The following is a 16,914-nucleotide window of genomic DNA, read 5'->3' as shown; positions in this document are numbered from 1 at the left end:
TGTTATCAGGGAAATATCGGATAGTATCTTGTTCAAGGTAAGGATTACTACTATTTAAACTTACAGATACAGCACTAGACCATTTTACCCTGAAACATTTTAACAATTTGATAACAATTTAATAACAATTTGAGGTCAAGATGGTACAAGACAACAGCGACATTACAAAAATAGCTTATTTATAGATGATCTGAAATAATACTCACTTGGAAAAACGTCTACAGTTTCTGGTAACTGATTATAGGTACTGATCTAATTTTGTTTAGAAGAGACCTTTGGATAATATTAACTCTCACAGCTCGAGTGTAAAAGAGATCACTAGACCGTGTTGTTCTCGCGGGTACGCGAAAATTGATCTGACTTAAAAACTGTTCATATGATATGTGGCCATTTATAATTTTTTGGAAAAATATTAGGTCAGAAATTTTGTTTCTCACTAGGGGAGGTTTGATATTGAGGGATTTTAAAACGTTATTTTTTGGAAGTGTTCGGAGGTGAGGTACTCGGTAGGATACAATGGCTAAAAAGAAATTAATTACGGAATTTAATTTTTTAAATGAGTAGGGCAGGCCATAGACCAGATAGGAGAACAATACTCAATAGTGGGAGCAACATATGATTTATAGATAATTTTCAATTCGGCAAGAATTGGCCAAATGCTATTGACAGTCATGCTTTTTTTTAATATCACAACAGAGGGCCACAGCGGCTCAGTGCTAAAGCACTTATCTCTGGTGCGTGGGGTCCCTGGTTCAATCCCCGTCAAATAAGTTTGTGTGGGCAACATCATGTCCGTGGGTTTTTTTCAGGGTACTCTCGTTTCCTCCCAATTTTCATTCCACCAATTCTCTCATCATCATTCACTTGCCTTAATTATTGTATTCTTTATTCTAAATGGCATAATCGTGGGAAGTTAAACTCAAAGATTTCATTTCAGTATCACAACGTGGGTAACTCTGAAGGTGTGACTTCATCTTTATATGCGCCTTTACCTGTGTGAAAAAAAAAAAACTAATGTCCAAATATTAAATTAAATCTTAAATTCCTAGTCGAACGGCATGAGGTTCGATAAGTTTAGCGAGCCTATATGAGAAGTAGAACCCGAACTGCATGAGCTCCCGCCTAGAATCGAACAGGGCGCCCCGCACAGAGGACGGGTACGCTGACTATATAGCCACGGAGGAGCTCTCATAATTTGCGAATTCAGATTAGGAAGTATTGGATTTAAATACCTTTTTCTCTGTGCACTCAAAATTAATTATGAATTTTAATTAGGAAATAATGTCTCGTTTTGTGCAATAGGAAATATTAGTTTAGCCGAAATCGTATCTTGTATGAAAGACTGAAACTAGATTGGAATGATGATTTCTGGTGAGTCTACCAGCAAACCTCAGCAGCGATTCGCGAGGACAACACAAGAACAGGTTTTCTCTTCTGAAAACAATAAGACCAGACCAGGGAGAAGGCCGTGGAAAGGGCAAGAGACCACCTGCTGCTCGAAAACCCTTTCATCTGAGCCGTTTTTACGCGCCGTATTTACGCTCGAAGTTAAAAGCACCCAGACTTTTCCAGCGTATAAAAATTCGGTACGTAAACGTACGCCAGGACCCATACACTAACGTATTGACAGCTGCTAACAAGACTAGCGCATGAAATTTTATGGCTTCGGCGGAAAAATACGTCAGTGTATGGCTCGTTTCAGAGGCGGTTAAGCTGGTTGTTGTTGGGAAGAATCCAATGAGTAGATATAAGAGTAGTCAGAAGAACGGAGAGAAGAAAGAAAAACACAGAGACACAGAGCTTGTGGTAAAAGTTGGTCGTTCAAGACAGAAAAGTATCGGTGGACCTAATTGGATGTTTAATGCAAGCTAAGTTGATCCCACAACAGTTCAGAAAATGATAGTAATAAGTCACACAGTGAACGATCAAGTCGATGTAGTTTGTAATGAGTTGTTACAAATATTCAAGGAGGAGCTTAAGAAAAGGGATTCGATTATTTTGCAAATGAAGACTGAGAAATATGAGTACCGCTTGGAGAAGCTGGAGAAGAAGCTAAAATCGTCTATAAGTAATTGTGCTTCAACTTATTATACCGGAGGGAGTGTTTAAAAATAATCGGGAAAGTTGTTATTTAACAGGTTGACTGCCATGAGCATCATATGTGGTGCTCACCTTATTTTTCTGTGGGGCCATGAGCACCATATATGATGCACATGCTCGATATCACAAATTACTAACCTATTCAGGTATGATGCTCATTGTCACAAATTACTGTGAGACCATGAGCATGACATATGGTGCTCGGCTCCCATTCGTACATTTTCGGGAGAAGCAAAATATCGCGACAAAAATGTGACATGGCTATCCATAATTGAGCCAAAGGTAAGAAGAAATTTATGGCCTCCTGGGAGCAGTACCCTCAAATCACCTTGGCAGTCAACCTGTTAAATTAATGTTTATAGATATGCTGTGATTGTTTGTTGTTATGCTTTGATATTTATTGACTTCTTATGAATGTAATATGATTTTCTTATTGGACTTCAGTTATTTTATAGTGTTACATTAGTATTCTTGTTATGGGTATTAGTTGTATGACATGTAGAAAATACTTGGGTATGACTTGTAGGTGCTAATTACCTAACAAGTCATACCGTACCACATCGTACAGTTTTATATAACAATATAAAAGACCTCTAAAGAAAAAGGTATGGGAAAGGGTGGGACTTAGAAAAACAAAGTAGCAGATAAAAAGTGCCAGAGGGAGAGCGGATAATGGTAATCACGGGAGGGGAGGAGCTTGTTGAGATCGTTGAGTCACAATCAGGTGGTAAAAACATTGATTTAAAAAGAAACGCGGAAAATGAAACCAAAAATGGTTGTGATAGTACGAATATTGATAACGAGTTGCATGCCTCAGAGAGTAACGTTTGCGACGGTCTATGCCTCTGTTTCGGTCAGCCATTTCTTTCGTCGGACACTGTTTTGGTGATTGCTGTTTCAGCAGTCAATGTCTTGTCCGTAAATCGTGTGCATGGCAGGCAGATAGAGGCCTCCCCGAGAGGAATGGAACCATAAACATAATAGTTTGTGACAGTCGCCCTTTCCGGCTTTCGTCCCAGAGAGGAGCGGGGCGTTATCCATCACTGCCTATAAATACTTTATTTTAAATCTGTGATAAAGTAACGGCAAGTGGACAACGCAATATACACACATCTAATCTGAACTTTTAATTGGCAACTTCAATTCTAATTATCATCAACAAATAACATCTATAAGTTTCAATTGCTCCATTGCAATTAACAAATGTTTGAATTGCTAATTTGTGATTAACAATTATAAGTTTTAATTCCTTGACGACCCAATTAACAATTCAATTAATTTTAATTGCAGATTTTACGATTAATTCAGTAGCAATTAATATTAAATGCAAAAGACAAATAAAAATTAATTGCAGTTTGTATCCAGAGCAATTATTTTCAGTTGTTGTTTAATTGCAATTGTGTTTAATTTATTAATGCTCAATACGGGACTATACCATGATTTTGTTGAAAAAAGAAGCTAAAAGTACTTGCGATAATTCTTAATAACTGCAGAAATTGTGCTATAATTAAATGATGATTAAAATTTACATAAGGCATTATAGATTGTGCTTCATCAATTCTTAATCACAGGATAGTCTTTGTTGGCCTGTTTAGTAGAAAATATGTACTGCTTAACTTAGAATTTAATTTGTAATTTGCTCTGCCCAAGTAAAATCTTTACTGCTAGTTAAATCAAGGAGATTTACTTGTACTTCGGTATCAAACTCAGCTATATTGCTATTGTTAAACAAGTAAGGATTGTAAATAATTAAATAGTGAGAATGAAAATTATTAAGGCATTGCACGGTTTCTTCAGACTCCAGTGAAAGTCTTCCCTATTCCGATTTGCAAAGGGATGGGACAAAAACAATACTTTCTGTAACCAAAATTGAAATTCAACTGATTTTAGATTGAAATAAAGATGAGTATATTGTTCAGTAAAGGTCAGAGCTGAATTTAGTGTGAGACATTCTGGAATGTGAATGTTTTGTTTGTATTTAAAACAGATTTGTGTATGTTGTTCATTCTATATGTATATACCCAGTTATATCATAAATACTGTCACAAGTTTGAATGTGAATAACACAGAGAGTATTAACACCAAGGCAATTTATTTTGGTCATGTTTTACATTGGTATACATGACGCCCGTAGATGCAGGTCACTCCTGAGCACCGAGACATGGAATTTCTACTGATGTTCATCTCAGCACCCATCACACTTTGCGTTCGAACATGGATTTCTTCTAATTCTTGCTGCGACTGCTTTCTGGACCTGCGGGGTTCGTACCGTTCGTGGTTTGCCATTCCTTGCGCGGTCAGCTGCCATTCCAGTCTCGGTGGCGCGATATATGAATCTCTTGCTGATTTGTAGAGGTTTCAAGAGGTTGAAAATCTCACCTGCTGTCTTCCCGATCTTGTGTAGTGCAATTACTGCTACACGATTTTCATAATCACCCCACCCCATCAGAACTCAGTACAATATCAACGTATGTCATGAACAGTCAAACACACACTACATGCATCTTCCGCTTTATACACAGATGGCAGCACTGTGGCACTCCGCATGCCTACAGCACCACTCCAAACTTTGTGACAGTATTTATGATATAACTAGGTGTATTAAATTAAGCAATGCTCAGTTTATTTTCCTTTTTTTTTTCTTTTTTAAGTTTCTTCAGGCGTTAAGTGCTCTGGACGACAAGGAGGGGCTGACACCTTTGGGTCATTATCTAGCGATGTTACCGACTGACCCACAGACAGCTAAGATGGTTTTGTTGTCCGCTTTATTCAGTTGTGTTGATCCCGTTTGTTCAATTGCTGCGGCATTAAGCTACAAGGAGCCGTTTGTTGTTCCTATTGTAAGTATTATTATTATTATTATTATTATTATTATTATTATTATTATTATTATTATTATTATTATTATTATTATTATTATTATTATTATTAGCAGCAGCAACAGCGATTTGAGAACTACATTAATGTATTTTTAGTCTTTTTGATAAACTTTTCGTAATGCAGCACATTTACAACAAGTCTTTTACGTGTACATAGGACAAAAATAATTAAACGTAGTTTTCTTTGGACAAAATTTTTATTCAGTAGAACATATTTCATATTTATAAATCAGCAATATTTGTTCTAATAAAGTCACATACAAAAATATGTTTCTAGGTTCATTTTTAGAATGGGTTTGTACAATAAAAAAATCCTTCTTTGTACTTTCCCTAACAGCATTCTCGCCAACGATAGACTTGTGTCAGCTTTGGGTTTCCTTGGATTTCCTTAGTTTTCGATACCTGAGTAGTATTATTAGTGATGATATGAAATGTAAACGTGAAATAAAAGCAAGGATAGGGATGGCAAAAGAAACCTTTAGGAGGAAGAAAAGACTGTTTTGTGGGATCTTGAATAAAGAGTTGAGAAAAAGACTAAAATGCTTCGTGTGGAGTATTGTACTGTATCAGTCAGAAACATGGACATTACTCAAAAATGATTAAAAACGACTGGAAGCTTTGGAAATGTGGGTGTGGAGATGAATGCAGAGAATTAGCTGGGTCGAGCGGAAATCGAATGAGAGAATCTTAGAAATGGTGGGGAGGGGGGAGAAAAGAGCAATTTTAGATATTATTAAGAAGATGTAACATGCTTGGCTTCTAGTAAATTCTGTAAATTTGACGGAAGCCAGCACAGGTCATATAGTATATATCGTGTGAAGTATAATACGAATTTGAAAATCAACGAATTTATTAACAAGTAAATTTTTTTTTTTTTTTTTTTTTTTTTTTTACACGTTGAATAACAAATAGTGAGTTCGTGCCTATCAGCAACAAGTAATATATATATTTGTGAAATTCCGAAATAGTAATTTAAATAATGTATTCTTCGAATAATTTTTTACCATAAATTTCTTGAATACTCACTTCTAGAAACAACACTTTGAATAAAATAGAAGTGAGCACAAATGATGCATATGCAAATGGCCTCGCGACAGGTTCACAATTTAGAAGGTTAATATCACTAAATATGCATTTAAATGAGGTCTTTTTATGCCGGAATGATACCATAGAACTTCCTTTCCCATTTACATATCATTTAAAAAGAATTTAGTTATAACCTTATATATTTTTAGACCTAAATATAGACGCAAGTAATTTTCTAACCCTACGTCTTACCCAGTGGCGGCATAAGGCAAACTGGGGCCCGGGGCCAGTGAAGTTGATCCGGGCCCCTTCTCGAACAATCATGATTTATACACTGTTATTTTTGACATTCATTTCCATAACCATTCTCTCTGTTTACTCCTCCTCCCCCTTTCCCATTAGTGTGTGTGTTTAAATCATCTTAATTTAGGATTTATTAAATACATGGGGGTGACATTCAGCATCCCTATCTATTTTTTAATGCTCAGAACCGCCTTTAGGATGGTATCTAAAAATAAACCGGACCAGGACTATCATTGCATATTTTTTTCTTTTTTATTCATTTTTAAACAAAGGACACGATAGAAAAGGGTTAGAGGTACAAGTGTAACGGAAACTACAACAGAAATAATAATCTTAAGAACAAACAAAACGTAACAACAAATAATCCAGAATTTATCCTATACTAAATTATACTATTCTAGTTTAAAAGTGTACTGTAATTAGATGGAATAGTGGAAGTAATGCTCGTAATAATACATTTAGAAACAAATACGTACAAAATGTAACAATGAGCTGATATTGAAAGAAAAAAAAAACTGCAAATAATAATATAACCGATGCGATTTCTAAATGTAAGCTCTAAGTTTTCTAGAATTTTCTTGTTCGGTTCTCGCCTTTGGTGTTTTTCTGTGAAATTTCTTGTTTGGCTAAATTTATTAATGGTTACTCATCTGTCTGAGTTTACGCTACATCGATTTTATTTGATTAGATTTTTCTCCTACGATTAGCCCCATTCACTTTAATATTCAGTTTCTCTCCAGTGATCATACACGATACTTACTTTTTTTTTTTTTTTTTTTTTTTTTTACCGGACTATCTGTAAATAATGGCTAGAATAGATTTCTCTCCTGCGTGTCTTCATTTATCTTTTACTAGGTTCCTCTCCAATGATAATATACAGTCTATTTAGTTCCACTGCTTTCGCCGAAATATCAATGAATAGCTAAGCACTAGAATGTTTCCCTCCTGCTTCTCTTTTTGGATCAAAAGATCCAATATAGTATATTTCAGTCAAAAATTTTCTTGTAGGCCTTATCTGGAGAACTACATATAGTGTGGCCTAACCCAAACTATCACTTAACTCTGTATGATGTGCTTATTCCGAAAAAACACGAAAACTGAATTTAGGGGCCGTTCAAAATATTTGTTGTGCATGATGCAAAAATACATCAAAAGACCCTATATATTTCAATAAAAAAATTTCTTGTACGCCTTATATCTGGAGAACTACATATAGTGTAGCCTAACCCAAACTATCACTTAACTCAGTATGATATGCGAATTTCGAAAAAATATGAAAACTCGATTTAGGGGCCATTCAAAAATTTTGTGGCTCCTGATCTAAAAACTAAATGTTGGCCAAGATCGCTATCTTTTGATGCATTTTTTTGATCATTCCTAAAATTCTTGTTTGATATAATTTTTAGATTTCACATTTGTTTTATGATTACATTATTTTGTATTTAATAATTCAGTCAAATTTATATTCTGTCACTTATGACTGTTTTACCAATTACTAACACAGTATTAGAAAATATTATAACAAAAAATCCTGAATATATTGAATAATTTTGGTATCATAGATTAAATATGCGAGCACAGAACTCTACTACGGGTTGTACCGTACCATCCTACTTTTCATTATCATCCATCACCAGTCAATTGACAGATCTTGACGGCTTTTTGTTCTTTTGGCACTTTTGTAATTTTATTGTCTTGAATTGAAACATGAAACTACTTTCGACGATAGTTCCACTACTTTATTAGCCTATGTTCCACCAGCATCCAGAATGCTACCTTCCATGCTTTGATAGGTGTGAAATTCTCAACTATACTATAAAAATCCAAAGTAGATGCTATTTCATTTTCGATAGAAAGAATGACCAGATTCGTGAGTCTTTCCTGACTCACTGTGGAGAGCAAGTACGATTTTATCAGCTTCATTTTACTGCAAGACCTTTCACATGATGCGACAGATACGGGCAATGTCATCAAATATGAAGAACGGTTGCCAAACTTTTAAAAGCTTCAATCCACATTGAAGACACATATGTCAGATGCATTGTGGGGAAAAGTCAAGTTGTTCTTCAGCTTTCTGAACACACCTTAGTGAACGGATTTTATCCTTACAATCCTGAAATAATTCTACGCCATCCAGGTCATTCAGGTAGATCAAAGCCAAATCAGAGCAACATGTTTATAGCCCTTCCTCGCTCTCACCATTTAACTGCTGCACAAAGTTGGTAAAGTAAAAAATAGTTTTTTTTCTTTTGAATATTTGAACACTTGGTTTCTTATTGAACATTTTCTTCTCTCTAAATTTGTGGACTGAAATGTAAATTCATACGCCAAAAAACAAGAGCAAAGAAGGGAAAACCAGCTAAGCAAAAGGGGTCACTCGCTAAAAATTCGACTTGTGAAGGATAAAAGAAAAAAACAGAAGGAAGGAAAACAAAGTGAATCAGTGAATGCAGCGTCTGCACCAAAGAGCTTTTTAGTTTGGAACTGAATGCTAGTACCCTAATAAAGCATTATGTACGTTGATCTCTTCTTTGCGCCTTTCCCTTGAACTGATAAATAAATCTATAATATATATATATATATTATATATAAACAGTGATATTTTAGGAAGCAGGCTAGCAGACGGGCCCCATTACTTGCATCATAAGACCTTAGAATGTAAACAGCACAAAACACTTCGATTTCTCCTTTATTTTTATTATATTGTAATCTACATTCAGCTATTTTCTTTAAATTTCTTTGGGGCCCAAAGTGAGTGAAACTTTTATTTATTTTTCTACTACATTCAGCTTTTTTCTTTTTTTCTTTTTTTGGCTCCCAAGAGAGTGGAACGTTTGTAGTTTATTTTTTCACCTACAGTTATCCTTTTCCTTTAAATTTCTTCGCCCCCCCCCCCCCAAGATAATGAGACTTATTTTATTTGATTTTAATCTACATTCAGTTTTTTCTTTAAATTTCTTTGTAGGTCTCCAAGAGAGTGAGACTCTAACCTATAGTTTGTTTAGCTTATACGGAAATCCGGCACTGATTAGTTTTATTAGACAGATATTTCTGTTGTTTCATCTGTTATTTGGTGTAATATTGATTGACAGTTAATTGCGTTTACTTTTAGAGAAGGTGTGGAATATAAATCTTGATGGCCCTTATAAGGCTCATGCTAACAAGATTCTTTAGTATTCTTTTAGCTACCGTCCGGGGGCCCCTACAAAGTGGGGCCCGGGGCGGGGGCACCGCTCGCCCCGCCCTTACGCCGCCACTGGTCTTACCTGCTAAATCCAAAGTGAGAGCAAATCGGTACGGCACGGTTTAGCTCCTCTCTAGTACCGTAATCGCCCACCAGAAGGTAGCACACTTCAGACACAGGCCAGCATATTTTAGATTATCTCTCTCTCTGTGCAGAATTTTAATCATTGCGCTCTCACAAATTTTCTTATACAAATACATACAAAAAAACATTTATTGGGACTATTACGTTACAAAGAGGAAGTGGGACATTGGGTGAAAATGAACTATATTTAGAGGCGTGCTAGAGGATATGGTGGCGGAAAAGAGGGGAGGGGGCGAAGGAGACTGTAATTAATGGACGATATCAAAATAGAGATGTCGTACGTGTAGACAAAGAGGTTAAATTCTCAGCTGTGGCAAGTAACCTGCCAATAATGGCAGAATACATATGATTATGTCATTCTAAAGGCTCGCCTTCCCGTAGAGAGTAAAGGCACGTCTTACACCCTTTGAATGCTGTTTCGTGATAATCAATCTAAACTTCCTGAAATGTTTATAATAAGCCATACTTTCCAGATCTGAAGATCTCCCTACGTGAGTGATGATGATGTCCATATGACCGGTTGCTTCTGCTCTTACTTAGGTAAATCCAAGATACGTTGTCTCGAGGCCCGTGAAATAATGGTGGGTGCTGTACATTTTCCAAAGTAAAGAAAATAAAAACCAAGAAAAAGAAAGTTGATTTCTCGTCTATCTGCATTTTAGAGAGGGAGAGAGAGAGAGAGAGTAAAAGGGATGAAGAGTTACAGAGGGAGGCAAAGAGAAGGAAGAAAAAAGTAAAAGAAAGATATTACGACGTGTCCTCTCTAGTCTCCCGTTTCCGTCTCTTTTTTTCTCTGTCTGTCTGTTAAGATTGGAAATAGATCTATCAGTTTATGTGGTTTATAAAGTGGTAAAATGGGTATACTTCCCATTAAAACACAAACAATGAGATTACAATATTAATTACAATGTACACTATTCTCAAACAGTTGTTTGCTTTTCAGAAAAGGGAAGATAGAGAAAAGGCAATGAAAATGAAGAAGAGGATAATGAAAGGGTGTGAGAGCGACCATTTAACAATGGCGAAAGCTGTTAGGGGCTGGGAGAAAGCTGCGAAAGAGGGAACAGAAGCGGCCAAGGAATTTTGTAAAAAGTACTTTTGTTCGTACTACACACTAGAAATGTTAAGGTTAGTAAATTATGTTCTGTTATTGCTTTAAATAGAAATAACAAGGTGTCACGAAATCATGAAAGAGTCACGAAATCAGAAAACGGTCATGAAAGTCAACAAAAAGTCACGAAATTTAGCTTTTGAGTCACGATTTTTTTTTTTTTTTTTATCTCTACAAATATAAGTATAGACTGGAAAATTTTATTCTATAAAATGTCAAAATTCATCACCAAAAATGTGTATGGTCGGCTTTAGACGCTACCAAATCTCAAGCAAAGCACGCTTCTATCACATGCATGAAAAATCGGCCCAATTCGCACCCAAATTCGCTCTTGAAAATGTTACTAAATTTTATGGTTAGGGAAAGAAAAAGTCACAAAAAAGTTACGAAATTTTATTTTTTAATTTTAGTACACACCCTTATAAGTAAATGCACGCCGACTTTTTTTTTTTTTTTGCGACGCAATTGGCAGGGCTATAACTTCTGGAGGGCAAGGGGCAACTGCTTCCCCAGGGAAGCTCCCCGGTGGTCGAGGGAGACCCACTTTAAGACAAAATTTTCTTACTCGATATACGATACGAACATGAAATTATAAATGAAGCTTCAAAGAGGTTCACTATATTACATAAACAAAGCAGCACACAACAGGTAAATAAAACAAAAATAAGTCATGGGCCCATTTCAGAAAAAAAATGTCTACTATTAGGGACCCTAGAAATAATATTTATTCGTATGGTTTTGAGATTCATCAATATTGTCCCCTTAATTAATTTGTCATGTATGGAACGGGCCCAAGGGCGTGCGGGAGGGCCCACAGGCTCCGGGGCCCCACAAAAAGTAAGAGAAAGATGAAAAGAATGGGCCAATTTTCGAATTTTGCGGGAGGGCCCAAAACAACTTTTTCTAAGGGTTCCAAATATTAATGCTCCGCCCCCCTCCCCCCAGAAAAAAATCTAAGGTACGGCGCTGGCTATTGGTATTGACAATTTATCAAAAAGAAAAACACGTTTACGGTTAATATAAAAGCTGATTCGTTCCATCCAAACAGCCTGCAGACAGCAATGCCAAACAAAGCAGTTTTACAGAACAACGAAATTGTACATTCACATGCACCTGTTTCAGCTGTTGTGTAGCAAAATGAAGGTGTTCTCGCCGCCGAAATAAACCGCTTTTGAAAAGGGAGCATCATGACCTATCCTATGCAAACTGAAGAATTTCCAGCTTAGTGGAACAATACTGGACAATGGTTTTGTTGTAAAACGGGCCAATCTTAATGTTACAATTAAACGTTACACACATCAGTTTCCTCCATAACCCACATCACCCAACAAAAATCACATGCAAAGAGGGTGTCAATGAAACTCTCAAGGCCTGTTTTAAAGAAGGTCCGGGATATGACAATCTGTGAGAATCCATTATCACAACGTGTTATGGAGTAACGTTTAGATGTGGTCCAGTCAGTAGTGAATCGAGCAATCCGTCGCGAATTGAGGGTGCAAACTATCCTAGAGATGAGCGTGAGTGGAAAACTTTAGGCCATTAAGTATTCATAATATATATATATATATATATATAAAGAGGTTCTGCTTTATGCGTTAATGGAATTTTTTTTTTTTTTTTTTAAATTACGGTTTGTTACTGGCATTTTCTACAGAGAGAAGCTAAAGATTCATAAGATCGAGAGGAAAAAAAAAGTCAATATCAAAGCTGTTTATTACCAAGAACATGTCCCATTATGTAGAACTGCACCAAAACAAAGCTTCAAATCACACGGCTAAACATCATTGGGCTTCTACCGACGGATGGCAGCTACAACTAGTATCCAGGCTATTCCATTCGAGGATAGTAGCATGTTAGTAGCAAGACTTGCTGTGTTTTCGGACTCCTTAAACGGCGCCTTTTGTGACGTCGGATACGAATGGTAAATGTTCTGTGGAAAACCTGTAAATAGGAGTGGAGCAATCTACTCATAGTACCGTTACAACGAAATCTGCTGCATATCGTGCAATGATCCTTACTGGTGGGCATCACATCGAGGGTTAGGGGGGTGTAATATCTTAGGTAAGCAAGAACTTCAATTTGTTCGAAAGCAAATGGATCAGCCTCTGTGCTTGAAATTTTTGAAAAGAAAGAAAATATTGGTTGTTATTATTGTAGAAGAAAAACAACACATGGAGAACGTCCCAGAAGATCGTAACTGATCAGCCCCGTAAACGCCAGATTATCACCGGAAAATATTATTGCAACTTATTAAGTTACGAAATTTATCACAGAGAAGCGCCCTGAAATGCTGAGAAGTTGAGTCTGAATCGTGGCCGATAATACATCAGCCCATTCTGCATAGGTGACAGTGACACTTGCTAGTTTTTTGTGTTGTGTACTTCGGGTTCACTGGCTATATTCCCCCGATCTGGACCCAGTAACCGGTTCCTTTTTCTCAAACGTAGTCTGTGCTTCGTTGTAGGTGTTTCGGGGACATTGTCAAGGTGATATATAAAGAGGGGTATTTCTTTAACACTGAAAATGTTGACTTATATAATCAGGGTATCTGGAAAGTGATCCTTTGTGTCACCTAAGGTGCTGATTATGCAAAGTAATACTAACTGTATCATTTGAATATTCACATGACTTTTACGTGGTGATAGTGCGAAATTCGTGACCAGTTCTCGTATATTTGATTTGACCTTTTTTTGTTTAATGGTAAAATTTAAGGACAGTTTAGCATTGCAGCAGATGGGTGGATAGGAAGGAAATGCCAGACACTCATGTGAAAAGCAATGCATTAAAACAACACTTTTCTTCGTCTTACTCTTTTTCTTCTTTTGTACTCATACCGCACGGTCTAATACTGAAAATAAACAATAAATATTGGAATTTACTTGCATTGTGTAAGAGGAGGAGGGGGGGGGGGACACAGTGGCTCAGTGATAGAACGCTTATTTCTATGGAAGGGTCCCTGTTTCGATCCCTGGCTAAATTTGTGATGAACAACAATGTGGTTTTCTCTGGGTACTCCCCTTTCCTCCCACATGATTGTTCTACCGATTCTTCCATCACCATTCAGTTGCCTTAGTCATCCGTCTTAGCCTAAAGAGCGTAACCGTAGGATTTTAAACTGAAAGATTTCATTTCATTTGCATTTACATTGTGTAAGATTGTTGTAAATCTAATGGTTAGAATGAGTTATTCAGCTATTTTTGAACCCATAGTTTTTGTGTCAGTTTAACATATAATTTCTCAAGTTTGTTAGTTCTCAGATATTACATCATATCCTAGTTATTTATGATTTGATATTCAAATTTTCTGGAATGGTAGCTGTACTGTAAGAATATCCCTTTGATCCATACAGTGTTCCTAGAGCTACTTTTGAGTGCGAACTTTCTCCAGAAACTACACGAGTATAACTATACAGGATTGATACTTTAGGAAACACTGGTTCGTCACAATTACAAATCCGTAAAAATCATGAGAATCGAATAATTAGAGGCGAGTCTTAAGTTACGCTGTCCGACATTCTATGAATAAAAGCAAATTTTACATGTACTCTGGACAAGGCACTAAATACAAAATTTATTTCTTACAGTGCAAAGTTTAAACCTTTATAATATTTGCCATAGAGCGTGCTTAAATGTTTTTAGTCAAGATATCTCTCATAGAGGTACTGACAGTTACCAAATCGCAGAGAACTGAATCCTTTATTTTTAATAATCTTACTCATGGCTTTCACCTCACGCATTGATCACGAACTAATTAATAACTTGATCATAAATATTGATTGTAATTGCAGAACCGTTATTTATTTCAAACTATCAGATAACCCGGCATTGCCCGGATATTTATTTGTTCCAGTGATGTATTAGACAAGAAAAGGAATTACAGATATTTATAAGTTTAAGTTCAGTATACAAATTAAAAGTAAGATCACTTTTAAATTCACTATAATATTAAATTCAATTTCAAACTTGAATACTTCCTCAAATTCCTAGAAAGATCTAAAGAGTAGAGTTCTGTTCATTCCCAGAACCTTCTAGAAGTCTCTGTAGAATCTTTTAGATAATTCTTTTCAATTTTTTTTCAAATTTCCAGAAAGTTCTACTGACTCCGAGTTCTATCCGTGTCCACAGTCTTCTGGAAGATTGGATAGAGTCCTATTCGGTTCTAAAAATTTCCGCAAACGTGTGCTCAGTAGCTTCTCATTGTTCGTCCGTTACTTTCCACTTTATTCATTCCACCATTTCATTCATTGTCGTCATCACTCTTTTCTTTAGCCTACACGGTATGAGTGTGGGACGTAAAACTGAAAGATTTTATTTTTTAAAATTTTAAGGTTCTAGAGAGTTATATTCATTCTATCTAGTGACCCCGAAAATTATGGATTTGACACTAAACTCCGTCAATTATGGATTTGAACATTTTTTTTTAACCCCTTTTCATCCCTCATTCCAATGGAGGGTGAATTTGGGCTTAAACGGTATGGGAATGTCACTATTGATGTCAATGACCCGAAAACTGTGGATTCGACAATATTGTGTTTTTGATTACTTTTACTCGTCACCTCCACCTCCAGGGATCTTACCCCCGGATTTGTTTTATATTGTAAGCTATAATGATACCAAGTTCGGTTGAAACTGCTCCAGGCATTCCAGAGTTTGCTGAAACACACATACATATATTTTTGTATAGAATGACGGATACTGTAATAAGTACGAGAGATATTACTGTTTCTGTGAAAGACTAAAATTTGTCGAGAACAGACCTCACTTCTGAAGTTCAAGGACACTTCCGATAGTGCGCGAAAGATAAAGTCTGTGTTTCTTTTAATGAATAGGCCGATTACACAATGGTCGCTTCATTTAGGAAGTAAAGCCAAACTTTCTTATTTCCTTTGCTGACCGTACTACTTTTCTCCATTTTCTTTCCAAATCCAGAGTGAAGCTTATTTTTAGATATTACATAAACTAACAGTGATACACCAGTGCCAGATCTTAATGTTTTTGTCGCAGTTTTCTGGCATGTTTTACGTTATACCTTTTTATTTTTCCCGTTAAACTATTTCATCCATTAAAGAAAAAAAACAGTCCTGAATATTTGAAATGATAGTCCTGGATATTTTTAAAATCTTGTACAATTTTGTTAGTTCTTTTCTTTTTTTTTAATTAGAGAAAGTAATTTTTTATACACCGTTACCAATGCAACCCGACGATGTAACTAAGTATTCAGAGAGAGAATGCAACAGGTTATGTTTTTATCTCAGTCTGAACGGCACAGCGCCATAATCTTTGTTAAAGAATAATATTGGTTTTAGCATCTTACCCTTCGTCTGTGAATGCCAACTCAATTATATCGCAGTTTCGAGCAATCGTGATATACTGAAGCTACAGTGAAGTAACAAGGTACGGTGAAGTAGCAGAAGGTACGGTTAGGTAACAAGCTACTGTAAAGTAACAGAAGTTACTGTAAAATAACAGGAGCTATTGCGAAGAGAATCTACTGTGAAGTAACAAGCTACGTTGAAATAACGGAAGCCACAGTGAAGTAACAGAAGCTATTGTGAAGTAGCAGAAGTTATTGTGAAGTATGTGAAGCTACAGTGAAGTAAGAGAAGTTACTGTGAAGTAAGGAAAGCTATTGTGAAGTAACAGAAGCTACTGTAAAATAACAAAAGCACAAAGAACTTCAGATAATTGTGAATTTCGATTTGCCTTGCAAGCAATTTTGAACGTATAAAAAAAGGATATGGGACTATTAAGAGATGCAAAGTTTTCATTAAAATTCAGTTAAAGGCAACAAAGATTTGCATTATATACTTGGTTAGATTAGAGTTTAGCATCATCCCTTTCAGTACCAAGGCTAAATAAGACGGGGAGCTATAGCATAAGTCACCCAGTACAAGTATGGGAAATTGTTCACCTAACTTAAAAGTAATCACCTCTGGCGGCGACGCACTTTGTCCACTGTGACACGAGCCGCAGGATACCTTTCTGGTAGAAGGCCTTGGGCTATCGGCGAAGCCACGTCATCACTTCCTGTATGACCTTATCGTGCGAATGGAAACGGTTTCGACGTAGAGATTTTTCAGTTTCCCAAACAGGTGAAAATCGCAAGGAAAGAGGTCGGGGCTGTAGGGCGGAGGACGGAGAACCTCCCACTTAAACTTCGTCAAAGTT

The 16,914-nt window shown here is 36.3% G+C and overlaps 1 protein-coding gene across 14 annotated transcripts in view; it reads left to right on the top strand.

The window, feature by feature from the left end:
* LOC145668991 (ATP-dependent DNA/RNA helicase DHX36-like) overlaps positions 1–16,914 on the top strand; it is a 157,964-nt gene that overhangs the window by 80,109 nt on the left and 60,941 nt on the right. For all 14 annotated transcript variants that reach the window (XM_081737309.1, XM_081737300.1, XM_081737308.1 and 11 more), the window contains 2 exons: positions 4,752–4,940; positions 10,580–10,764. In XM_081737309.1, coding sequence (XP_081593435.1) covers positions 4,752–4,940; positions 10,580–10,764 — 374 coding nt within the window. The remainder of the gene's footprint in view (positions 1–4,751; positions 4,941–10,579; positions 10,765–16,914) is intronic.

Source organism: Thermobia domestica, chromosome 13, assembly GCF_964235325.1.
Source record: "Thermobia domestica chromosome 13, izTheDome1.hap1.1, whole genome shotgun sequence".
NCBI classification, from domain to species: Eukaryota; Metazoa; Arthropoda; class Insecta; order Zygentoma; family Lepismatidae; genus Thermobia; species Thermobia domestica.
Note: the sequence above shows the minus strand (reverse complement) of the source record. Positions and strands in the feature narration are given on the sequence as shown.